Here is a 27,481-nt window from a genome sequence, read left to right on the forward strand (position 1 = left end):
TTTTTTTTTTTTTTTTTTTTCCTTACCCACCACCCCCCATGCCCTGCAGTGGCACCATATTATTAAAAACATTAAGTACCAGGGATTTATGCTTCAGATCAAGACATCATTTGAGTAATTTCAAGTGACGTACAGCTCTTCATGTAAAAAAGATGTTTTGTGGTCACAATTACTTCAAAAAGTAATTATATTGAAATAACCTGACATATCATGCTTTAGCAATTACAGAACCATGATTTTGACACATGGCAATTTATAAGTTAGGCAAATGTTAAATGCTAAAAGATGTGAACAGCTGTTCTTCTGTTTAATGTTTAATGCTGCAAAATTCAGGTAATGACTTTATTTTTTCAGTTAACCAGCCCATAGTACAGCATACTAAATCATAAAGACTTTTAGAAGTACAAATCCAAGGAAGGTAATATCTTTACTAAGTTACAAAAATTTGGCAAATCAATACAGTACTCTTTTAATACAATAAATTCGTATTTTTGCTGGAGTCATACATTACTTCAGTGATAATTTTCACTCCAAAAATATCACTTACGTACCAAATCAAAATACTGTGGTTTTTAATGGTGGTTTAGAGCAGAGCAAGTTTTTTGTTTTTTTTTTTTTTTAAACAAATTAACATGCTTTTGGAAGTTACAATTTCTCCTTTTAAAGTGAGTTCTCATGTCAACTGTTGAAGTTTAATGCAGTAGGGCAATCATGGTTGTATATGAAAAGGTGGCTCTGCTTTGCTCTGGGGTTGGTCCAAAGCCAGGTAGAGTTCCAGTGCATGAAAAGCTTCAAAATTCTACCTTAAGGAGATTCATCACTATGCCAATACCAATTTTCAAAAATTGTAAAATTTTAACATAAATACTGGAATCCTTACAATTAGATGGTCATTTCAAATAACACAAATTTCTTCTGGTCTCTTTTACTTAGAAGCCCTGCATCTCCTCTTTGTTTTCAACAAAAATCACATACTTGTTCTCCAGCTTATTACAAAAAAGTCCACCTAAAATATAGTTTTTTTTTTTTTTTTAAATAACAAATAAATATAGCCAGCTTGGAAAGACCCAGGGGATCTGATGTTATACACCGATTTTCACTGTCATTTCTCTACAAATGCTGCTGCCGCCATCGGTGTCCTTATGCTTCCTCTTGCTGAAGCCGTCAATTCTTCAATCTCAGCATTTAATTTATGTATTACCCATTCCATTGCTTCTCGGCCTTTATTAGCATTTGAAGAAATTGTACTTGCCATCAGCCCTTCCAGGTAACTGCTGAGGCTGACTCCTTTCACAGTGATTATGGCTTCTTGAGTCAAAACAGTTTTTTCCGGGTCTTGAGAATGTGGTTTGTATATAAGTCTCTCATCTACTGAAACCATATTTGTAAATGAAATATTAGTAGATTTAAGTTCCATTGTTCTCTCTACAGGATCAACTACTGAATGTTCCTGAACATATGTTTTGGTTCTTGCTGCACCAATAATAGATCTCACAATGGAAGGCAGTCCCCACTCTGTGCTGAGAAGCCTGTGGCTGTGCAACTTTCCAGAGGGATCTATATGTCTGTCCAATACATCAACTCCAACCACACTTGGGTTCATAGGATTTGGGTATTTCTGCATTGCACCTGTTGTAACAGTTTCCCATGGGTGGTCAAAGACGTGCTCTGAAGTCCATATCTTCATGGTGCCGGCGACGGGTGCGATGTCCGGCCCCTGAATTGGTTTTGTATTATGTTTGCAACTGTCCTGTAAGTTTGAAATTATTTCAACATAAAAAGTTTTTTTTTTTTTTTTTTTTAAATAGCAAGAAACCCACACACACAAAAAAAGTGAAAACAAAAAAAAGGTTCTGGCTTTTTGCTACCTATAGAACAAAGTTCAAACACCTTATGTAGACATATAGGGCCCTTTGCAACTTGTCCTGAACCCACCTTTCCAGCCTGATCTCCTCCCTCACCAACACACCCTCCTTTACCTACAGTATTTCCTAAGCTCCAGCCATGTTGAACTTTGCACAGAATCCTGAAAATATGAGCACTTCGCTTTACATATGCTATATTCTCTGCCTTTAATGCCTTCTTCTGCTTCTCACCATTGGCCTGGGAAAATTTATTCAGTCTTTGACACTCAGCTCTTAAATATTACCTATTCTTTGATGCTTTCGCAGACTTCCCTAGTTAGGTATTCTTCAGGTTGCTGTACTTTATATATAGCTCTAATATACTACTTATTGCAATACATTATAAATATCTATTTACTTTCCTTCTCTACCAGACTCAATTCCTGAAAGTCAGGAACAATATTGCTTTGCAGTATTAGGCACACAGCAGACCCTAAATTCCAAATATTTGCTTAAATGAATCTCTAGCACTTGGTCTCTTATTTTCCCCCAAAATAGCATTACGTAGACCTTAATTTCTAGAACAGGGAACATTTAAAAATGATTTCAAGTGAATTACTAAAAAATCAGAAACAAAGTCCCCCTTAACTTTGAAATTAGTTCTACTTCTCTGTTATCCCATCATATACTCAGTTATCCTGTAAGGTACTGAACAAAATGGTATTGTTAGCATTCCTCCAAAATCTAATGTCTGAATGTACATATAACCTTCTCCTGGCTACTTCCTACTGTATTCAATTGAAAGAACACAATGAAGTATTTACTTATCCATACAGAGTTATGCAAGAATTGCAATACATTTCATGGAGAACACAAAATTAAAAGAAAATTTCCCTATTACCTGATTTCTTCTGATGTCAAAGATTTTTGCTAATTTATACCAAGATAGCATATATCACTCTTTCTATAGTCTTTATTTTTTAATGATTTGAACTACAGGTATATATACTGTAGGGTGATGTTTGGGACAGATCATTTTTAGTTTTCAATACATATCATTTTTAAATGTACACTAACTTTTTAAAGACTTTTCCTTCCCCTAGAGCTGTTCATGCTGATGCCAGCCCACAATTAGAAAGCTTGGTAGCACCAAATCAAACCTCAGGATGTGAAAAAGCTTAACAAAAGACACAGCAGTTTTTAAACCTTTCCATTATTGCCAAACCAGACTGATAGGATACGCTTCTAAATTGTGGACAGAGAACGATGGCATCAGAGAATAAAAAGAAATTTAAGTGGCTGTATGTGGTCATGATGTCTCCTTTAAGCTTCACGGCTGATTTCTTTCTTCCTATATCCAGAAGAGATTCTTACCACTTTGCCCCTTTCCTCTTTATATGACATAAATATATAGTAAACAAACTTCCAAGGTCTTATTAGAAAACTTCCTCATAAAACTGATCTTTGCTCACCATCTGATATAATTTTTAAATGTTTAATTGATCATATCAATCTACAAAATTTTCTTTTACTACTAGGGACTCTGGGCACATATTTAAATTCAGTCCTTAGAAACGTATCAGGGAGAACTTGGATGCTATGATAATTTACAAAATGTTTCTGCAATCCTTTGATACATTTTAAAAACTGACCTGGAAATTTTTCTTAGGAGACTGTTAAAATTTATGAAATGGCATCTACTACTCACCAAATTATTTTCTAGTTTCTGCAAATCCAGATAGATTTCTCTACCACTCTGACACTAACTATACATGTTGAACCTAGATTTTGCCCCCTACTAGAATCAGAACTATTAGTGAATTTGAAAAAAAACCCTGTGTAACTTAGGTTCCCATCAACTAACATCTAAAGGCATGGATAAAACTGATTACAAAGTATTTGTGAAACTTCTGGGACAAAAGCCATTTCCAGAGCTACACTAACATGAAATCTCTTGAAATATGTTTAGTAAAGAATGACAAAGTAAATAAACCAATGGGGGAAGACGGCAGCAGTAAATAAACTATGAATTAGGATGCAAGGGGTCTGTAATTTCAAAATTTCTTGTTAAGATAGTTTTTCCCACAGCACTTCTTTTGGTAAGGGAAATTACCAGTAATTCGGGATTGGAGTCTTCTATTTTCAATTCAGTTCCTCCATTTTCAGTTCACCTTATACTTTGTTACCAAATTAATCTTTCCAAATCTTTCTAGGACACAAGAATGTTGCTCTCCTATTCAAAAAACTTTTAATAGCTTCCCATTGTCAGAGAGACAAGTTGCAAACAATTAGCCTGATATTCAGTGCCACCTTATTTGATTATTTGGTCGTGACCAATCTTTTTAACCTTATCTTGAACTATTTTCCTATGCTGTCAACTACCTAGGCCAGGGGTTGGCAAACTACAGCCTGCACACCACCAGACTTTGTAAGGCCTGTGAGCTAAGAATGGCATTTACATTTTCAATCAGCTGACAAAACGAAAAGAATATCCTATGACGTGAAAATCATAAGAAATTCAAATTTCAGCATTTTAAAATAGTCTTATTGGAACACAGCCACGCTGATTTGTTTACATATTGTCTATGGTTTTTTTTTTTCACACTATAATACCAGAGTTGAGAAGGTGCAACAGAGACAACCAGCAGGATCTCATCTGGCCATTTACAAAATAAAAGTTTACTTCTGTTTCTATTGCTTCACTTACCAAGACTCCTGCCTGGAATATACTAACTCCACTTATTCCTGTTGTCACCTCCACGAGGCTGTCAAAATAGAATTTTCAAAAACTTAAAAAAACATGATTCTCCCACCAACATAAAATTAATATAAGCCAAACATTTCACTCACAGATGGAACCAGTAAAATGGTAAAGCTGGTTTCAGGAGCATTTGGGTGTTTATAGGCATAAAAATAAAAATTAGAATAAGAACTCTGGGTTGAACAAACTTGGTCAGTGTCCTTCCGAGCAATAAAACCATTAATTCTGGGGTTAGCTTTTCTATCACAAATCTACAAGTTAATAAATAGCTTCACAATGTCTGAGTTCTAATCATATAATAAATAGCAAAGACAAACACAGGTACACTCTTCTAGAGAATTAAATCATCCTTGGGCAGACAGGTTAAACAACGTCCCAGTGTAAATTGAAAGGCTAACCCTCTGCCCAATGCCTTATTTCCAAATTCTGGATAATTTTTCTGAACAAGTTCTGCCCTAATTCTTAAAGCCCAACAACCTCTCCTCCTTTTAGGCTCCCACACTTTCATTTTTAAAAAAATTTTAAACTGCAATTTTATTGAGGTATATTCACACACTATACAATCCATCCAAAGTATATAATCAGTGGCTCACAGTATCATCATATAGTTGTGCATTAATTGCCACATTCAATTTTAAAACATTTTCATTACTCCAATACAGAAAAAATAAAAAAGAACACCCCAAACATCCCATACCCTTTATCCCCAGTATTTATATATATTCATATAATTTATATATATCTTTATTACTCATCTGCCCATACACTGGCTAAAGGGAGTGTCAGTCACAAGGTTTTCATAATCACATGGTCACACAACGAAAGCTGTTAAGTTATACATCATTATCAAGAACCAGGTCTACTGGATTACAGTTCAACAGATTCAGGTATTTCCTTCCAGCTATTCTAATACACTGGAAACTAAAAAGAAATATCTATATAATGCATAATAACCTCCAGAATGACCTCTCCACTCTATTTGAAATCTCTTAGCCACTGAAACTTTATTTTGTTTCATTTCTTTTCCCCCTTTTGGTCAAGAAAGCATTTTCAATCCCATGATGCCAGGGTCAGGATCAGCCCCTGAAGTCATGTCTCACGCTGCCAGGGAGACTTACACCCCTGGGAGTCATGTCCCACGTAGCGGAGAGGGTAGTGACTTTATCTGCTGGTTGGCAGATGGGGGGGGGGGCACTACATCTGAGGCTCCCCCACTTTATAGTATTCAGTTATACTATTTTGTCTTTCCAAACAGGTAGTAGGCTCCTTAGAATCAGAGTAAGAGCTGGGATTTAACCACCTTTTTAAATGGGATTTGATAGGGTTCAACGTCCACAGTACATAATATCTATCTTATACAAAAATAGACACTAAATACCTTATTGCTGAATATGAAGCCCCCAAACACTCTCTCTGGACATCTCACAGCACTTTCCCTAAACCTACTTCGTGTTCTAAGTAGCGGCTTATTGCTTTTATTTCTCCCTCATTCCACCATTTAAGTGGCCTCCTAGTAGGCAGGGACCATTTTTTGATTCTCTTGGTTTTCCCCATTACAGCCTAACCCAGTGCCTAGCACAAAGCAGCAGATCAAGAGATAACGGTTGAAACAGATGGAACCCCTCCCATGCCAGCCCCAAACACACACTGATGTGTCTGGAGACACCGACTGTCCTAGTCTCTCCATTCTCAGACACCTAGACTCTCCCCTGAAAGATCCCTTCTGTCTGACCTACACAACTAGTATCCCAAAGTAGGGGAAAATCCCCACCCCAAATGGCAAATGCTACTCCTCACCCAAACACCGAATTTCCAAGCTACTCCTGCACCCCTTCAGAAAAATGGTGTGGTGCTCCCAGGCCCTTGATTCGCAAGTTAGCCCTTTTCCGCCAAGTATCAACAGCACCACCAGCACAGACTTTCCACATATCTCTTTTTATGGTGGAATGTTTCTTCAGTGGGTTGGTTACTCCCTCATGAATAACCAATCCCCCATTTTACTTTTCAAGCCTCCAGAATCTCTGCGTCTCTGCGCCTCAGTTTTCCACTACCCAAAGCTGCCGTTTCTCAGGTCAAGGAGCCCAAGGTGCCCAAGGCGCCCAAGACGCAAGGCCGAACCGTCACCCAGCCAACGGTTCTCCACCGCGCGGGGGGAGTGTGGAAGGAGAGGCGGGAACTCGTCGGCGCAGGCCGGGAAACAACGAAGGGCGGGGCCAGCCTCGGGAAGGATCGCGAAAGTCCTGGGAGGCTCCGCCCTTTCCGTAGATATCTCTAGAAAGCCGCGCGGGAGACCCAAAACAAAGATTGCGCACGCGCGGCGGCTGGGCCCGGGCATTTTGCTGCGTCACCAGCCGCTGCCTGGGCTCACCACCCCTCGCTCTCACGCACGCACGTTCATTCTCCGTCCTCGCGCTCCTTTTCCTACGCTTTCCTCTTCTCTCCGACCCGAGCAGCCGCTCTCTCCGCGCGGTGCATTCTGGGAGATCCCGGCCGAGCCCGCCGCCGCCACCGTCGCCCGAGGGAAGCGTGAAGAGGCCACGACCGGGGAGAAAACGCCGGAGTTGCCGCCGGAGAGGAGTCGACTCCCCAGCAGTTGCCGCCGGAGAGGCCCGCCCCCTGTCCCGTTCACAATGTGAGTGCGACACGCCGCCGCAGGGAAGTCGGCCAGGAGGGAGGCCGAGGCCGCACTGGGGGTTCCCGGGCTGCGGGAAAGCCTTGCCCTCTTCTCCCCTCCCCCCGCCTTTGCTCCTCTCGGCCTTCTCCCCTCACTGGTGGCGGTTGTTACTGTCTGGTGGTGGGACGTTTAGTGTCCTTGTTCCGGTTACCGTTGGCGGGTGGAGGACATTTTTTCTCCACATGCCCGCTTCCCCCACCTCTAAACCGTTCCTCAGCTTCCCTGTGTTGGAAATCCCACTTTCATCCCTTTGGCCCTCTGGGTGAACTCATAAGTCTAAGTAACTTAGCTTTAGGCCTTAATCTCCTTTGAGTCTTTTGCCCTGCGTGCGCCCTGGAGGCGTCGGACCCTCGTCGATTGCCAGTTCGCTTCTCGGGCAGTCTGGTTTTGCCTCTCTGTGATGTCGGGACCAGGCCCTGGGCCAAGTGCACCTGTGGTGGGTGCCACCAGAAGACTGCTGGTGCTCGATCCTAGAGCATGGCGCGGCCCGAGGCCGTGATCGACAGGTACTGCTAGGCGACTAGAGGGAGGCCATGCCGTCACCACAACTTGATTTTGTCACGGCTCCGCAGTGCCCTGATTTCTTGAGTATCGGTCCTTCCAGGCCTCCTCTAAACTCAAGTTTCTAAAGGGAATGAAGATTACTGAAATTCAGCCGTGTCCCTGGCAGCGAGGAGTTACCTTTGAGCAGGTAGTTTTGCACGTGTCGAACTGAAAGATACTTGTGGACATTTTCTGTGTTCCACATTAAACTTTACGTAAGGCATTCATTCTCCCATCTTAATTTACAATAAAATAGGTACGTAATTGTCTTCTTGTGGTCTTAAAATGTTCAAATTGTGTTTATGTGGTGGCGGTGACTACAGATTCAATCGCCGTCTTATTTTTCTTTTATATATAGTAAAGGAAAACCTTGGTGATTTTTAACCGAATAAAAATTCTTGGCCCTGCCACTTTAAATCTATATAAAATAGCTTTTGTTTGTTCTGTGAAATTTCTATTCTGAATAATTGTCAGAATGTAATGTAGGATTAATGCTAAATTTAATGTGGACTTTTATCTATCTTAATGGGATTCAGGGGAGTATATTAACTGCCCAAAATGTTTATTCATAATTGACAACGGTAGGTTTTATATTGTTGAAATTTTCCCATCCCTTTAAGTTTCCCCATTTAATAGTTGTTAGGTGAAGAGGTTTTTGCCTTTTATACTTTGAAAACCTACTCTTGAAGTAGAGGAAAAAATGAATTGTTAGATAAAGCAGTACCAACTTTTAATGTGGTGTATTAGAGTAATGTAGAGTATTCATGTAAAGTACCGTGCTTAAAATGGTTTGAAACAGGAACACTTTTTAGAGGTCACATAAAACAGTTGAAATGGGTATGAAATGTTAAGCTAAGTAAAGAGATAAAACTGGGATGGAAAGTGTAGCAATGGCTATTCCAAAAAGCAGTCTTGACTACGTTTAAAGAATGCTGCCTTCAAAATGAGTTTTTTGAAGAAACCAGATAAATCTCATCCTCTTTTAAAGTGTTCATGTGCCACCTTTTAAATTCTGATCTAATGATTATAAAGTCATTATAATGACTTTAAGTAAATTTATAAAACGGATGTTATGAGTCATTTATTTGAGTTGGAAGAGACCTTTAATGGGTCTAGTCCTGGAAAGAATTGGCTGGTAAGGATACCTCTTGGTGATACTTGTTTGTTGTAAACTTTTTTCTTTTTTTTTAAAATATTTTTTCTTTATGCTGCATGTCTTAATGGTTGGGGTTGTGTTTTTTCGAGTTTGGAAACTCTTTATTAGTGATTCCTTAGTTAAGTTTAAGTTTTGTCTAGTAGCCTACATAGGAAGTTTCCGTTTCTCATCTATCTTGGAGAAGGCTGGGATCTTAGGACCTCCTTACCCCATTTAAGATCTGCACAAACCTAAACTTGGATTCTGTGATATTTTGCATTCTCTTTTGAACTAGCTGTTATAGTTGGTTCTAATTTTAAATGGGACTTTAACAAGAGGAACAAAGTAAAAAGTTTTATTTAGTTTTAGTTGAGGTATTTGAAGGGTCATTCTTTTTGTGCCGTAGGTCTTCTATTTAAATTAATAAATTGTCTAGAAACGTATGACTGTCTTGGACATTGGTTAAAATCTTACTTTGCCATCCCTTAAGCTTTGTAGGGTTGAGTCTCCAAAACAGATTGTCACAGTAAGTATATGGTTTACCAATAATTTCTATTTAAAGTGAGTAATTGATAAGTTAGGCTATTGAATCTGGCCTTTGTTCAGTGTTGATCTTCTAACCACTGTGACCTGGCAACTGAATTTTCTTTTTTTTTTTTCTTTGTTCAGTTAGACTTTAACTAGAAGGCATTAGAATCTGGAAGTGACAAATCACTTGAGTACAGGCCAGTATTACATTCTAAATTAACTGTCTCCTATTAAATTGTATTATCTCAGTTATAAAATTCTTCGATGCTGTATTATTTTAGGGCCTTATGTAGTTAGTGATTGTTCCCTTTGGGGGTGGGGGGGGTGGGGGATGCTTTTGTAATACTGCTTAGAATCAACCTAATTCTTAAAAACTTCAGGTCATGTTCTGGCTTCTTAAATTGGGGATTGTTGGATCTAGTGTGTTTTGCTATTGAAATACAGAGTGTGTTATATAAAACTTTTTATTATTTACTATATGGATTGACAATGGTAGACTTTAAATTGAGGCTAATTTCCCTGCTTCCCCAGGACACCCTTGAATTTTTGGTTTCCCAGGAATGTGCCAAATTATTTTTAACCTAATCTTCAGCAGTATGCTCTCCCCCCCAGCCATATATTCCAAAACTAAATAAAATACACTAGTGTGAATTTTCTGTGTCACGGTTGCTCTCAACGTGTAGGCATACTTTATTGATAGAGTATTTTTGTAAGGGCCTTTTTCCAACTCAGAACATGTTTAATTATCCTTTTATATCTAGTTCTTAAAATACTAATTCATGCAGGGGTTTGCCCAAATAGAATTGGAATCCAGGATTTCTGACAGAGGTTTATTTTTTCTACTTCACAAAAGGAAAAAAAATAAATTTCTAGGTAGTCTTTATATTTCCAAATAGTTAACCAGATCTCTGTAGTTCAGTTTTGTTTATTACATAATCTATACTGCTTTCTTTTGCCACTCTCTGACATAAATGGAACCCTGAGGCCCTGAAATGTGTTTGTAGTGGAGGTAGTGAATGAATGACTGTTGATTTTGTTAGTTTTTCTTCATACAAATAAGATTCAGTCTGCTTTGGGACTATTCAAAGGAAGAATGCCTAAAAATGGGAATGTGGGAAGGTAATAGAGTTGCTTGGAAAAAAGGCACTAGGTTTTGGGGGGAATATCATCTTTGAGAACATCTTTTACCTTAACATCTTATATTGTGAATTGTCAAATAAGCACAGAGGCTCACAAACTGTTCTTGGTTCATGGTGCCCTTGGTGTCTCAGTAATTTTTTTCACAGTGTTGCTAGGCCAAAAGAAATAACCTAGCCATTCTGTTTCTTAGGTTGTGTGGCCCAAACAACTTGATAAATATTTCATCCTAACAACCTAGTAGCTACTTGAAAAAATAATACAAATAAATTAAAAGAAGAAAATAGTTTCTTAAATAACCACAGTTACAATGGGATATGTATGCCTTTTGAGCACTGTGTGTCTTCTCAAACCTTGAAATCAGATTGGATGCTTCTATCTCATTTCCTGTTCCTTATTGATTTCTGTGAGTGCTTGGTTATTTTGTTTTTGTTTTTTTTTTTAATCACAGCAGCCACCAGAAATCCAGCTTTGCAATGATGGAACTTAATGGAGAGGGATGTAGGGCAGTCGAACATTGAAACTGTGAACTATCTGAAGCTCACAGATTGCTTGGTGTCTTGACAGATGTTGAGTATGGCTGAATTCCCCTCAAATTTGAAATATATTGCATGGCATCTCTATAAGTTCCTCCTTGGTGCCCAGATGAACTTTGTCTCATGATTTGGGAACCCCAGGTGGCCATTAATGTGTTATTTGTATCACATTTCCAGGGACTTTTCTATAGTAGCACAGTTGATGTACAGCAGATCTGAAAATAGGAAAGACATTTTAGGGTTTCTTTGAGCAAAGAGTATGTATGTGAGAGTTTGTTTTCAGACATTTATAGGCAGAGCTTTTTCATAACTATTAAAAGGAAAAAACTGCTTCGGTCTATGAACCCAGGACTGTTTTCCTTTCTATAGCATCATTTTCATGTCTCCACATCATTCCTCACTACAAACTGAAATAGATTTACCAGTTTTTTACAGTTCAAAGTGGTCTTCAATTCAAACATTAAAAATAAACTCCTAAGGGTGTGATCAGTACTTCTTAGTAGTATATGAGGCTGTGTACTGTTAAAGAATTTGCTCTTCAGAAGCTTACATTTTTAAATATTGGAGTAAATGATAAATTACTTTCCAAAGTACTAACAACCAAGGAAGGTTATCCTTTGATGTACTGTACTGCTTATCTGTGCTTCAAGAAAGATAAGCCAAAACTAGTAATGGATTTGATTCTCTCTTTTCCCTTCCCTGTATTTCTTAGAAGAAGGTTTTTGACTGAATTTCATTTAACTTGAATGTAAGCTTCTTATGGGCAGCGATTTTTGTCTGTTGCTGACACAGTGCCCACTAAATATGTTTAACACATAATGTTCAAACTCTCCGTGCATTATCTGAACTCAAAATATATCTAGCTGTGTAGCGTGGCTACGTGAAGTACCCGACAGTGAGGGTTCAGCCTAACTGTCTACTATATAGGACCCTACTATTGGTCCTACATTCGCCACATCATATCTTCAGATTTAACTAGGTCCCATATTTTGTATGTCAGAAAGTAGGTAGGCGATCAATAGTTAAAGCATAAAGAGAGATTGTGAGAGAGCCATCAAATATCTGATTTTATTTTCTGTTAATTGAGTCTTTACTATAATTTGGGATGTCTGGAAAAGAAATACAACTGAGTTATATATGGCTTCAAAGTGCATTTGACTTGTTCATGACCCCTTTCCCCCCTCCACTTTTATTAATCTAAAGAAGTTAGCTTTTCAGGCAAAATGAATCTGTTTCAACTTTCATCTTTTTCTGTGTTTCTGATTAATTTCTGTATAAGGTCTTTAGTTGAAGATAAAAACAATAGGTTTTAAAATATTTTTCCATATGATTATAAATATTGTTAGTTAGCATATCCTTGTACCACATTTTGTAGTCCCTTAATAAATACTCTTAGGAAAGTAGAGCACTTGAATTAAATGGCCATTATTAATTTCTCCAGTATATTTTTCTGTATGTTAAAGAGTCTAATACTTTTGGGAATAGGTGATAATATCCTAAGTTCTTCCTAGTGATTTAGAGTAAGAGTTCAAATATCAACTATTAATAATTATTTCATTTGCATATGGTAGAAACTTTGATTTTTTAAAAGAAACCCATCCAGTTGGACACTGTCATGAGACAAAAGTATTAAAATTGCTGGGGTAAATAAAACCAGACTTACGTGGAGTTCTATGTAGTATGTGGGAAATTAAGAGCCTCTGTGTGTTTGTTTCCAAATGGGGTTAATCTTGTTAAATCTGGCTCAAGGAGCCAGATTTGAATTATGGTGTTAACTAAGATTTGTAGGCCTATCTTTTGCATTCTAAAATTTTATTTTTCACTGAATTTTGGGGTACATAACTCAATATTTTTCAGGCTTGCTACCTGATGTTCTGGAGTACTTGCTTATAAGAACTTGTGGACACTGGGAATTCTGAGAGAAAAAGGAAATAAAGATATTGGACCTTGCTTTGACTATAGTGTTGGATGTAAAGACAGGTCATATACTGTAGAAAATTCTTTTGTGTTTGGTGTTCTTTGGATTTACCTGTTCTTAATTCTTTTGCCAGCATGTTTCTTGTTGGGATTTTTCGAAGTTCTAAAATGGTAATGATAGCTGCAATTAAGGGTGTCCTGCCACCCCATTTGAAACTTATTAACTATCCAGTTACATAATAAAATGTAAACTCCCTACAGTTGTCTGCAGGGACACCAGTGACCCAGTCCTGACTTGGCTTTTCAACCTTAAGCTTCATGAATATCCTCCACATTAGGTATACTATGTCGGTCTTACCAGTTCATAAAAGGCTTGAGATGTTTAACTACGTTTTATAATTCAGTATGCCTTCCACATAGTAAACTATTAAAATAATTGGCATAACTGGGAAGTTTTCCTCAGTAACATTTTTTTCCCGTCTAGCTTTGCTGGTATATTTCTCTTTCAAGTGAGGGTTGAGGGGGTGCTTGTAATTTTCCGCAAATTAGAATTAAAACTCACTGGATTCTAGAATATTAAAATTTGTGGCATTTTGGAACAAACATAATTTCCTTTCTGGTCTTCAGGACAAACTTAAGAGTAACTTGGAACTATAGAGGAGAATTTTAGGTTATACAAAATTTAATTGCTTGAATTGGCATATAGCCTAGCCTTAGTTCTTGTCAGAGGGGATGGTATGTCCCATAATGGGTTTGTTTTTCTTTAAGTAGTGGGTTATTTATGTAATATATGCAGAGGCAAAAATGAATTGTTAGAATTGTACAGTGTTTGCAAATTTGCAAATTTTGCCAATGTTAGTTGTGTAAAGGCTGGAGACAAACCCAATATAATTAGTTTAGGAGCTAGAATTAAAGGTAAATCATTACCTGTCTGTCAGTTAATAGGAGAAAAAGAAGTCAGTGACCCTCATGGGAAGACAAAAGGGGAGTTCATAAACATTTGATTCCCCTTGAAAATGAATGAATATGTGTTTGTTACTAGTTTAGGTGAAATAACTGGGGCTTTTTTTCCCCCAGAAATATGTTTTTAATGGTTTTGATCAGCAAACTTTTTCTGTTAAGGATCAACTAGTAAATATTAGGCTTTGTAGTCCACAAATATCTCTGCCTCACATTGGTTTTTAACCCTTTAAAAGTGTAAACACCATTCTTAGTTCCTGGGCCCAACATCTGGTTTAAGATAATTTAAATTTGTTCTATCTGGAAAGCGATATAACTAGATTTTTTAATGTGAATTTGAGGCAAGAAATACTATTCTCCCCTGGTTCCAATATCCTTAATTGAACAGAAACTGAAGAGCTGATAATACTGTACTTGGTTTGTGATTTAGCTCTTGTAATAACCAGGTCACCATTAGTGTGTTCCTGTCCACTACTGTATGCAAAATATAGTATTGATTTAACTGAAATCACAAGTTAATTAGGAAGCCTGTAGAAAACTTACTGGATATGCTCTTAATACCCAATCTGACTTTTCCAAGGTAAGTAGTATCTTCAGATTTTGATGTAAAATATGACTAAAAGCATTTTATTTACAGATTTTTTTTTTTGAAATTTAGCTATTTGTGAACCATATTGTGAGAAGAATTCTCTCGTTAACCAGGTTATTTTTAACCTTAGTATGTAATTTTCAAATAAAAAAGGAAGAACAGTACAGTGAATCCAGTCAGGCCAGAATCAGTCTTATTTCTCTATCTGTATCACCCTTTTCCCCCACTTGATTGTTTTAAATAAATTCCAGCCCTAATTTTTTTTTTTATTAGATTCAGTTTTATTGAAATACATTCACACACCATACAATCATCCATGATATACAATCCACTGTCCACAGTATGATAACATAGTTATGCGTTCATCACCACAATCTATCTCTGAACATTTTCCTTACATCAGAAAGAACCAGAACAAGCATAAAAAATAAAAGTGAAAAAAAACTCCCAAATCATCTCCCCATCCCACCCCATTTGTCCTTTAGTTTTTATCCCCATTCCTCCACTCATCCATACACTAGATAAAGGGGGTGTGATCCACAAGGTCTTCACAATCACACTGTTACCCCTTGTAATCTACATTATTATATAATTGTCTTCAGGAGTCCAGACTGTCCAGCCCTAATTTTTAAGAATAAGGGACATGTGCAATCTGGATATCTATAGCAAAAGGTGCTTTTTAGCAAAGCAACAATTTCTGAAATTTTAGAATAAATATAGTCAGATATTGTGAACTGTGGTTATTGCAGTCTTCATTTTCTTAACTGAATGAAAAAAAGGTTTTCCTTGCCTTTTTAATTTATAGTAGGTTGCTCAAAAGGAAGAAAAGTATTCTTCCCCAAAATAATTGATACATCTTTATAATAAATATTTTCAGTCATTTGGATTTGATGCCTAGCAGGCTTTTTGCTACATTGCTTCATCCATTCCTTTTTTCCTTTCCCAAAGTATTTTAAAGCAAAGCACATATACTTCAATTTTCATCTCTAATGGACATTTCTTTTTTCCATTAAAAACAAGGCCTTTCACACCTAACAAAACTAACAGTCCCTGTATCACTTAACACCCTGACCATAACAAGATCTTTGTGGTTGCTTCATTGATGTTTTTTTTTTTTTTTTTTTTTTTAAGTATTAATCAGTTTATTTCAAAACAGATACAGGAAACACATAGTCAATAAGTAAGAGCAAACCGCAACTCTGCCTGTTTCCTTATCCTTAAAATGGAGATTGTAATGGTGCCTACTTTGTAGGGTTTGGGAAAGTATTCCGCTTTGCTAAAGCTACCAGAATGCAAAATGCCAGATATATGGATTTGCCTTTTTTTTTTTAATTGTCGAATATAACATATTTACATAGAAATGATAACTTTCCAAGTGCAATTTAACAGGTAGAGAGCACATTTCACAGATGGTTATGGGTTACGGTTCCACAGTTTCAGTTATTTCCTTATTGTGAAATATAACATATGCAAAAAGGTGATCATTTTCAAATAACAATTTTTTTATCATCATTTTATTGAGATATATTCACATACCACACAGTCATACAAAACAAATTGTACTTTCGATTGTTTACAGTACCATTACATAGTTGTACATTCATCACCTAAATCAATCCCTGACACCTTCATTAGCACACACACAAAAATAACAAGAATAATAATTAGAGTGAAAAAGAGCAATTGAAGTAAACAAGAACACTGGGTACCTTTGTCTGTTTGTTTCCTTCCCCTATTTTTCTACACATCCATCCATAAACTAGACAAAGTGGAGTTTGGTCCTTATGGCTTTCCCAATCCCTTTGTCACCCCTCATAAGCTACATTTTTATACAACTGTCTTCGAGATTCATGGGTTCTGGGTTGTAGTTGGATAGTTTCAGGTATCCACCACCAGCCACCCCAATTCTTTAGAACCTAAAAAGGGTTGTCTAAAGTGTGCGTAAGAGTGCCCACCAGAGTGATCTCTCGGCTCGTTTTGGAATCTCTCTGCCACTGAAGCTTATTTCATGTCCTTTCACATCCCCCTTTTGATCAAGAAGATGTTCTCCGTCCCACGATGCCGGGTCTACATTCCTCCCCGGGAGTCATATTCCACGTTGCCAGGGAGATTCACTCCCCTGGGTGTCTGATCCCACGTAGGGGGGAGGGCAGTGATTTCACCTTTCAAGTTGGCTTAGCCAGAGAGAGAGGGCCACATCTGAGCAACAATGAGGCATTCAGGAGGAGACTCTTAGGCACAAATATAGGGAGGCCTAGCCTCTCCTTTGCAGCAACCGTCTTCCCAAGGGTAAAACTTATGGTAGAGGGCTCAACCCATCAAACCACCAGTCCCCTATGTCTGTGGTCATGTTAGCAACCATGGAGGTGGGGTAGGCGAATACCCCTGCATTCTCCACAGGCTCCTCAAGGGGGCACTACATCTTTTTTTTTTTTTTTTTTAACTTTCCCTTCTTTTTTAAATCAACTGTATGAAAAAAAAAGTTAAAAAGAAAACAAACATACAATAAAAGAACATTTCAAAGAGACCGTAACAAGGGAGTAAGAAAAAGACAACTAACCTAAGATAACTGCTTAACTTCCAACATGTTCCTACTTTACCCCAAGAAAGTTACATAATATAGCAACATTTCTGTGAACTTGTTCCTACTATATCCATCAGAAATTAACAGACCATAGTCATTTCTGGGCATCCCCAGAACGTTAAATAGCTTATCTGTTCTTCTTGGATTATTGTTCCCCCTTCCTTAATTGCTCTCTACTGCTAGTTCCCCTACATTCTACATTATAAACCATTTGTTTTACATTTTTCAAAGTTCACATTAGTGGTAGCATATAATATTTCTCTTTTTGTGCCTGGCTTATTTCGCTCAGCATTATGTCTTCAAGGTTCATCCATGTTGTCGTATGTTTCACCAGATCGTTCCTTCTTACTGCCGCGTAGTATTCCATCGTGTGTATATACCACATTTTATTTATCCACTCATCTGTTGAAGGACATTTGGGTTGTTTCCATCTCTTGGCAATTGTGAATAATGCTGCTATGAACATTGGCGTGCAGATATCTGTTCGTGTCACTGCTTTCCGATCTTCCGGGTATATACCGAGAAGTGCAATTGCTGGATCGAATGGTAGCTCTATAGCTAGTTTTCTAAGGAACTGCCAGACTGACTTCCAGAGTGACTGAACCATTATACAGTCCCACCAACAATGAATAAGAGTTCCAATTTCTCCACATCCCCTCCAGCATTTGTAGTTTCCTGTTTGTTTAATGGCAGCCATTCTAACCGGTGTTAGATGGTATCTCATTGTGGTCTTAATTTGCATCTCTAATAGCTAGTGAAGCTGAACATTTTTTCATGTGTTTCTTGGCCATTTGTATTTCCTCTTCAGAGAACTGTCTTTTCATATCTTTTGCCCATTTTATAGTTGGGCTGTCTGTACTATTGTCATTGAGTTGTAGGATTTCTTTGTATATGCAAGATATCAGTCTTTTGTCAGATACATGTTTTCCAAAAATTTTTTCCCATTGAGTTGGCTGCCTCTTTACCTTTTTGAGAAATTCCTTTGAGGTGCAGAAACTTCTAAGCTTGAGGAGTTCCCATTTATCTATTTTCTCTTTTGTTGCTTGTGCTTTGGGTGTAAAGTCTAGGAAGTGGCCGCCTAATACAAGGTCTTGAAGATGTTTTCCTACATTATCTTCTAGGAGTTTTATGGTACTTTCTTTTATATTGAGATCTTTGGTCCATTTTGAGTTAATTTTTGTGTAGGGTGTGAGGTAGGGGTCCTCTTTCATTCTTTTGGATATGGCTATCCAACTCTCCCAGCCCCATTTGTTGAAAAGACCTTTATGGCTCAGTTCAGTGACTTTGGGGGCCTTATCAAAGATCAGTCGGCCATAGATCTGAGGGTCTGTCTCTGAATTCTCAATTCGATTCCGTTGATCTATATGTCTATCTTTGTGCCAGTACCATGCTGTTTTGGCAACTGTGGCTTTATAATAAGCTTCAAAGTCAGGGAGTGTAAGTCCTCCCACTTTGTTTTTCTTTTTTAGAGTGTCTTTAGCAATTCGAGGCATCTTCCCTTTCCAAATAAATTTGTTAACTAGCTTTTCCAAGTCTGCAAAGTAGGTTGTTGGAATTTTGATTGGGATTGCATTGAATCTGTAGATGAGTTTGGGTAGAATTGACATCTTAATGACATTTAGCCTTCCTATCCATGAACATGGGATATTTTTCCATCTTTTAAGGTCCCCTTCTATTTCTTTTAGTAGAGTTATGTAGTTTTCTTTATATAGGTCTTTTACATCTTTGGTTAAGTTTATTCCTAGGTACTTGATTTTTTTAGTTGCTATTGAAAATGGTATCTTTTTCTTGAGTGTCTCTTCAGTTTGTTCATTTCTAGCATATAGAAACATTACTGACTTATGTGCATTAATCTTGTATCCCGCTACTTTGCTAAATTTATTAGCTCTAGTAGGTGTATCATCGATTTCTCAGGGTTTTCTAGGTATAAGATCATATCATCTGCAAACAATGACAGTTTTACTTCTTCTTTTCCAATTTGGATGCCTTTTATTTCTTTGTCTTGCCGGATTGCCCTGGCTAGCACTTCCAGCACAATGTTGAATAACAGTGGTGACAGCGGACATCCTTGTCTTGTTCCTGATCTTAGAGGGAAGGCTTTCAGTCTCTCACCATTGAGTAGTATGCTGGCTGTGGGTTTTTCATATATGCTCTTTATCATGTTGAGGAAGTTTCCTTCAATTCCTACCTTTTGAAGTGTTTTTATCAAAAAGGGATGTTGGATTTTGTCAAATGCTTTTTCAGCATCTATTGAGATGATCAATTGATTTTTCCCTTTCGAGTTTTTAATGTGTTGTAATACATTGATTGTTTTTCTTATGTTGAACCATCCTTGCATGCCTGGAATGAACCCCACTTGGTCATGGTGTATGATTTTTTTAATGTGTCTTTGGATTCGATTTGCAAGTATTTTGTTGAGGATTTTTGCATCTATATTCATTAGGGAGATTGGCCGGTAGTTTTCCTTTTTTGTAGCATCTTTGCCTGGTTTTGGTATTAGATTGATGTTAGCTTCATAAAATGAGTTAGGTAGTGTTCCATTTTTTTCAATGTTTTGAAAGAGTTTGAGTAAGATTGGTGTCAGTTCTTTCTGGAAAGTTTGGTAGAATTCCCCTGTGGAGCCGTCTGGCCCTGGGCATTTATTTGTGGGAAGATTTTTGATGACTGATTGGATCTCTTTGCTTGTGATGGGTTGGTTGAGGTCTTCTATTTCTTCTCTGGTCAGTCTAGGTTGTTCATATGTTTCCAGGAAATTGTCCATTTCCTCTACATTATCCAGTTTGTTGCCATACAGTTGTTCATAGTATCCTATTATAATTTTTTTAATTTCTTCAGGATCTGCAGTTATGTCACCTTTTTCATTCATTATTTTGTTTATATGGGTCTTCTCTCTTTTTGATTTTGTCAGTCTAGCTAGGGGCTTGTCAATCTTGTTGATCTTCTCAAAGAACCAACTTTTGGTGATATTTATCCTCTATTGTTTTTTTGTTCTCTATGTCATTTATTTCTGCTTTAATCCTTGTTATTTCTTTTCTTCTACTTGGTTTAGGATTGGTTTGCTGTTCATTTTCTAGCTTCTTCAGTTGATCCATTAGTTCTTTGATTTTGGCTCTTTCTTCCTTTTTAATATATGCGTTTAGTGCTATAAATTTCCCTCTTAGCACTGCTTTTGCTGCATCCCATAGGTTTTGGTATGTTGTGTTCTCATTTTCATTCGTCTCTATATATTTAGCAATTTCTCTTGCTATTTCTTCTTTAACCCACTGATTGTTTAGGAGTGTGTTGTTTAACCTCCAGGTATTTGTGAATTTTCTAAGTCTCTGATGGTTATTGACTTCTAATTGTATTCCATTGTGGTCAGAGAATGTGCTTTGAATAATTTCAATCTTTTTAAATTTATTGAGGCTTGTTTTATGTCCCAGCATATGATCTATTCTGGAGAAAGTTCCATGAGCACTAGAAAAGTATGTGTATCCTGGTGATTTGGGATGTAATGTCCTGTATATGTCTGTTAAATCTAATTCATTTATCAGATTGTTTAGGTTTTCAATTTCCTTATTGGTCTTCTGTCTGGTTGATCTATCTATAGGAGAGAGTGATGTGTTGAAGTCTCCCACAATTATTTTGGAAACATCAATTGCTTCCTTTAGTTTTTCCAGTGTTTCTCTCATGTATTTTGTGGCACTTTGATTGGGTGCATAGACATTTACGATTGTTATTTCTTCTTGCTGAATTGCCCCTTTTATTAGTATGTAGTGGCCTTCTTTGTCTCTCAAAACATGCCTGCATTTGAAGTCTATTTTATCTGAGATTAATATTGCTACACCTGCTTTCTTTTGGCTGTAGCTTGCATGAAATATTTTTTTCCATCCTTTCACTTTCAGTTTCTTTGTGTCCCTGTGTCTAAGATGAGTCTCTTGTATGCAACATATTGACGGTTCATTTTTTTTGTTCCATTCTGCGAATCTATCTTTTAGTTGGGGAGTTTAATCCATTTACATTCAACGTTAAAACCGTGAAGGCATTTCTTGAATCGGCCATCTTATCCTTTGGTTTATGTTTGCCATATTTTTCCCTCTCTCTATTAATATCCTTTATTGTACCCATACCGAATCTCTTTAGTACTGAACCTTTCTCCAGGTCTCTCTGTCCTGTCTTTGTTTCTCTGTCTGTAGGGCTCCCTTTAGTATCTCCAGTAGGGCAGGTCTCTTGTTAGCAAATTCTCTCAGCATTTGTTTGTCTGTGAAAAATTTAAGCTCTCCCTCAAATTTGAAGGAGAGCTTTGCTGGATAAAGTATTCTTGGCTGGAAATTTTTCTCACTCAGAATTTTAAATATATGGTGCCACTGCCTTCTTGCCTCCATGGTGGCTGCTGAGTAGTCACTACTTAGTCTTATGCTGTTTCCTTTGTATGTGGTGAATTGCTTTTCTCTTGCTGCTTTCAGAACTTGCTCCTTCTCTTCTGTGTTTGACAGTGTGATCAGTATATGTCTCGGAGTGGGTTTATTTGGATTTATTCTATTTGGAGTTCGCTGAGCATTTATGATTTGTGTATTTATGTTGTTTAGAAGATTTGGGAAGTTTTCCCCAACAATTTCTTTGAATACTCTTCCTAGACCTTTATCCTTTTCTTCCCCTTCTGGGACACCAACGAGTCTTATATTTGGACGTTTCATATTATCTATCATATCCCTGAGGTCCATTTCGATTTTTTCAATTTTTTTCCCCATTCTTTCTTTTATGCTTTCATTTTCCATTCTGTCATCTTCCAGGTCACTGATTCGTTGTTCAGCTTCCTCTAGTCTTGTACTGTGAGTGTCCAGAATCTTTTTAATTTGGTCAACAGTTTCTTTAATTTCCATAAGATCATCCATTTTTTTTATTTAGTCTTACAGTGTCTTCTTTATGCTCTTCTAGAGTCTTCTTGATTTCCTTCATATCCCGTACTATGGTCTCATTGTTCATCTTTAGTTCTTTGAGTAGCTGCTCTAGGTGCTGTGTCTCTTCTGGTCTTTTGATTTGGGTGCTTGGGCTTGGGTTATCCATATCGTCTGGTTTTTTCATATGCTTTATAATTTTCTGTTGTTTTTGGCCTCGTGGCATTTGCTGAACTTGATAGGGTTCTTTTAGGGTTTGTAGACCTATTGAAGTCCTTATCTCTAATTTATCAGATCTACAGCTTCGTGGAGTACACTTTCTCTAACTAACCAGCAGGTGGCGTCCACGAGCCACCTGTTCTCCACAAGCCAGTTCTCCCCTGCTTAGCCTTTTTGGTGAGTGGGGGAGTGAGTCTTGTGGGGCCCAATTGGTGTACCAAGCTTGCGTGTGTAGTTGGTGTTGCCTGCCCTGTATGTAGGGCGTGTTTCTGGGCAGTCGGGGAGGGGGGGTGGCCCTAACAATCAAATCTCCCTGATGATGCTAGAATTTTAAAGGTGCTGCAATAGTGTAATCCTTCAGTTCAGTCCTGCCACAGTTTGTCTCTGCCACTGACCCACAAGTCTTTGGTATTGGCGTATGGCTCCTGAGACTTGCAAGTGGGCCCCTCTTCCAGGCTGTGCACCCCGGGTCCTCTGTTGAGGGATGACTGTGCTATGTCACAGGTGAGTGCCGTCCCCCCAGGGCAGTTCTGGGCTGCTGGTCTGTGTAGGGAGGTCCCAGTCTGCTCAAATGATGGCTGAATGGGGCTTTGTTAATTCACACTGCTCCACCTTCCCAGCTCTGGGACAATCAGCTGAGGTTGCAGGGAAGGCTAATGTCCACGCCCAGTATTGTGGTGTGTGCCTGTTATTTGAAGCACTTCCGTCACACTGGGTTGTCTGGGGCAGCTCTGGGCTATGGGGCTGGTGATGGGCAGGAGTGTTTCCTGTCCACCAGGATGGTGGCTGTGAGCGGACACCCCCCTTTTCTTGGGAAGTTGTGGTGTTTAGTGAATTTTCTCAGCCACTGGATTATTGCCTTTTGTCTCAGAGCTCTCTTAGTTCTGCTCTTGACTTGACGTGCCCAAATTGCAATTCTTTGAAGCTTTCTGTATTGGGCTTCTTAGAGTAATTGTTTTAGAAAAAGAAAAAAGGATTAAAAAAAAAAAACAAAAACAAAAACAAAAACAGGGCCCTCCTCAGAGATCTAATGGGTTATTGAAATGCTAATAGACAAAGCAACCAGGGCCATTAAGGAAAGGTCCACAGGGCAGAGAGATCAGCTTTTCTTTGGGATTTGCATATGCGCCTAAAGGCCTGAGCTCTGCCCTTCCCCTTTCTGTGTTCACCAGAACTCCAAAAATCCTCTGCTTTTATTTTGGAGTTTTTCGTGTTATTTTTTTTTTTTTCTATGCCTGTCTCCTCTCTGCTGGGCTGGCAGCTCTCAGATTCTCTGGTGTCTAGTCTCAGTCTATCTATGGTTGGAGTATGGATCAGTAGAATGAGTTTCCGAGAAGGGCTACCACTGCAGTTCTCCCTTCTCCTTCCCGGAGCTGACAGCCCCTCCTCCCCTGGGACTGAGCCTGGCAGGGAGGGGCGCGGGTCCCCTGGCCGCGAAAACTTACAGATTTCGCTGATCTCAGCAGTTCGACATTTTCATGAGTGTTGTATGAAATATGCCCAAAGACAGATTGCTCTGTGGTGTCCAGTCCACGCAGTTCCTGGCTTTTTACCTACTTTCCTGGAGGAGTAACTAAAACTTACAGCTCACCAGTCTGCCTTCTTGCCCCGCCTCTCATTGATCTTTTTATGTTTACTTTGTTTGACTCAAGATGTAGGCCAGGTTCACAAATTGCACGTCTTTGATAAATCTCTTAGGTCTCTTAATCTAGAACAGGTTTCTCTTTTTTTCCATCATGCTATTTGATTTGTTCTGGATTTGGCATTTACTTCCTTGTGGTATCATTTAACTTGTTCCTTTTCCTCATATTTCATGTAGCCTGGAATTAAGCTTTAATGGTTTGATTGAGGTTAAGCTTTTTGTTTTTTAAACAAAATTATATAGGTTGTGCTGTGGACTACTTTATCTTGTGTCAAATCAGGCGGTATATGTCTGGTTGTTCTGCTTTTATTGATGCTGATGTTGATCTTAAGTTCTCATCAACTGCTCATATAATCCTATTTGATAGTTTCATTGACTGATGATCACTGCTGTATCAAAGAGCTAGTTAAAGGGTTACAAAATGGTAATTTTTATAGTTTTCTTCCACATTAGTTAGCTGGAGTTTTTCTTTGAAGAAATTTCCCTTATGAACTGGTACTATTTGGTATAATGAATAAAGAGAAGGAAGGAAAATTGCTCAATTCTTCTTTAATTGCCAGTTTTAAAGAGTTGGTACTGTTTTCTGGTGACCAAGAATTGTGGGTAATCATTACAAACTCAGTATATTTGAATCAATTTGGAGTCACTCTTTTGGATGTTCAGATTGTACTGTTTTGGGCCAAAGGGAGACCCTTATTGTTGCCCCTGCTTGGGCTGACCTCTGATGTCTTTATGGCAGTATTTGCACAGGATGTCCCAGACTCATCTGAATTTCCCACGTCAGGAGTGGGGCTCAGCTGTTTTCTCTAAAGGGGGAATCCTTATTCCTTTTAAGTTGGAATGGTATTCTGGCACTGGGGTTATTAATGCCTCTGGGTTATTAATGCTATTTTAGAAATAGCATTACAATTGAAAATCTGTGAAACTGGTTGTTTAAAGTTTTAATTAAGTTAGCAAATGTTTTCAGTTTAAAACGTTTTTATTAAGAATACTGATTTCAGGAAGAAAATGAGCTAAAAATGTGTGGCCTGTTGTGACCTATTCATAAAAGCCGCTAACTTGTTGATTGGATATATTATTGTGCTAAGTTTAGAAGTTGTGATTCCGTAGTCCACAGAAATTTGAGAGATTTTAAATTTCTACTCGTTGGGGATGGCGATTTCAGAGCTTGCAAACAAGAGGATCCCTTTTGGTTGTGTTGTTGTATGAATAGTGTTTGAAGATGTAGTGACTAATTTTTTAAATTTTTTATTTTGAAATAATTTGGTACCTAACAGAAAAACTGCAAGGAGAATACCAACAATTCCAGTATGTCCAGTAACAATTTTTAGATTATGAAAGCAGTACATGCTTATTTGAAACAGTTGGCAATGATTTAGAGAGTGATGTAGGTTTACCTCCCCTTCCTTCATTATCTGTCTGGCTCATTCTTTAGAGGCAAACTTGAATTTTATGTGTTACACCTGTAGAAATTTTTAGATTTTTTATTGTGGTGACGTGTATACAACACAAATTTTTCCATTTCAAAGACTTGCATGTGTACACTTCAGTGATATTGATTACATTCACAGTATTGTGTTTCCATCACCACCATCCTTTACCAAAATTTTAAGAAACTGTATGCAGTAAGCTTTAGTTTCCCATTCCCTCCTGCCGCCTGGTAATCTGTCTTAGTTTCTGATTCTATCACTTAGCTTGTTCTAATTATTTCATATCATTGAAATCATACCATATTTGTACATTTGTGTCTGGCTTATTTCACTCAACATATCTTCAGGGGTCATCCATGTTGTTGTATATAGAACTTCATTCCTTTTAAAGGCTGCATAATATTACATTGTACACGTGTATCACATTTTATTTATCTGTTGATGGACAGACACTTGGATTGCCTACTAGCATAATAAATAGAGGGATTGAAAGATATATTTCACTTGACAGTGGATTAGTTCTCTGGTTTATTAATTTTGTAAGTTTGAATTTTAGGAGCAGGGCTCTAAAGGAGTAGCACATAAGTTTTGACATTGCTAGGTAAGTGTGCTTAGCTATTAAGCATTGTTTCTGTTTTGATATTTAATCCCTCTTATGAAATTGATATCATTCTAGAACTACACTGAGCTCTATTATAACTTAGATTGTAGCTGTTAGTGTAAGAACATGGTTTCTGTTTGAAATGGTAATAAACTGTCTCAAAATTATCAATGGTGTAATGGAGTAAGGAAATACATTACTATGTGGTAAACTTTGGAGGTTATGTCAATATTCGATTAATGAATTCCAGCTTGACTTTGTGTAATTTTCTCTTTCTAGGCAGCCTGCTTCTGCAAAGTGGTACGATCGAAGGGACTATGTCTTTATTGAATTTTGCGTTGAAGACAGTAAAGATGTTAATGTAAATTTTGAAAAATCCAAACTTACATTCAGGTAAGTTAGTGGTAAAAAGCTTGTTTCAGACAACTGAATAATTTTGGCTTGCTTGTTTTGTTACTAATCTTCACCTCTTTGAAGAAGCTCATTCTTTTTTTTTTTTTTTTATACAGTTGTCTTGGAGGAAGTGATAATTTTAAGCATTTAAATGAAATTGATCTTTTCCATTGTATTGATCCAAATGTAAGTAGTCTTGATATTTTAATCCCCATTTAACTCATGAGGAGAAAAGACATAACCGTGTTTAGCAGTAAGCTGTAATTCTGTTTTTCTTAACAGTTCACAGGCTAAGGGTATATTTATATTGCGCAATATTTTTTCTCTTTAAGCTACTTCTCTGCATATTCTTTCTTGCTGTCACTCTGGACTCAGGGTAGTATTCTTGAGACTTAAGACTTAACTAAGAATAGAATATAACCTATATTTAGTTAATTATATTTTTTAGGTTTTATTCAGTTTACCTTGTGCAGGGCAGAAAAAAATATCAGGTTAAACTTGGAACTTTTTGGCCTTGTTTTGCAGTAGGATAGTTTGAGAAATTTTCAGTAGTCTTTCAGACTAGAGAAAGTGCAGGCAAATAAATTAGAAAGGTGAGGTGGGGAATGACAAGCTACTTCCTATCCTTTACTAATACTGGAGAGACAAATGGTGTGATGATGCTTTTGTGCTTGTTTCTAGGATTCCAAGCATAAAAGAACGGACAGATCAATCTTATGTTGTTTACGAAAAGGAGAATCTGGCCAGTCATGGCCAAGGTTAACAAAAGAAAGGGCAAAGGTAATTTTCTTTTCCTTATTTCTTTTAAGTAGTGAAAGGTACATTTGCTTGGTTTCATTTCAAAGCTAAATACTATTAAAGCCTCCTGTTCTGTATATTTTTCTTTGAGATTTGCTGGTTTTAACTTAATAACAAGTATGGTCAGAATAAGATCAATTGCTCCTTGATGCAGAATCTCTTGCATTCAAGAGGCAAACTTTGCTTAGAATCCTTTATAAGTTATTCAGATATCACATGAAAGCACATCTTGGTGTCACTGAAAAAAATAAATTACAGCACAAACCTGCTTTCCTGTATTCAAGTGCCTGAAAACTAGATCTGATCAGTGAAT

The 27,481-nt window shown here is 37.6% G+C and overlaps 2 protein-coding genes across 3 annotated transcripts in view; one reads left to right on the forward strand and one right to left on the reverse strand.

Annotated features, from left to right (window-relative positions):
- LOC119541799 (PRELI domain containing protein 3B-like) lies at positions 1-6,897 on the reverse strand. 2 transcript variants are annotated; one of them, XM_037846065.1, is made up of 3 exons: positions 6,403-6,897; positions 4,552-4,609; positions 1-1,750 (listed from the first exon to the last, which is right to left on the reverse strand). In XM_037846065.1, the coding sequence occupies exon 3, from the start codon at positions 1,685-1,687 to the stop codon at positions 1,103-1,105; it is 585 nt and encodes a 194-aa protein (XP_037701993.1). In that variant the 5' UTR covers positions 1,688-1,750; positions 4,552-4,609; positions 6,403-6,897; the 3' UTR covers positions 1-1,102. The 2 variants fall into 2 exon arrangements, with proteins under 2 accessions (XP_037701993.1, XP_037701994.1); XM_037846066.1 differs by lacking the exon at positions 6,403-6,897 and having other exon boundaries at positions 4,552-5,036.
- Positions 6,447-27,481, forward strand: part of PTGES3 (prostaglandin E synthase 3) — a 25,906-nt gene continuing 4,871 nt past the window's right edge. Inside the window, exons 1-4 of the mRNA XM_037847388.1 lie at positions 6,447-7,237; positions 26,257-26,370; positions 26,487-26,556; positions 27,052-27,150. Coding sequence (XP_037703316.1) covers positions 6,447-7,237; positions 26,257-26,370; positions 26,487-26,556; positions 27,052-27,150 — 1,074 coding nt within the window. The remainder of the gene's footprint in view (positions 7,238-26,256; positions 26,371-26,486; positions 26,557-27,051; positions 27,151-27,481) is intronic.

The sequence above is a fragment of the Choloepus didactylus genome, chromosome 8 (genome assembly GCF_015220235.1).
Source record: "Choloepus didactylus isolate mChoDid1 chromosome 8, mChoDid1.pri, whole genome shotgun sequence".
Classification (NCBI taxonomy): Eukaryota; Metazoa; Chordata; class Mammalia; order Pilosa; family Megalonychidae; genus Choloepus; species Choloepus didactylus.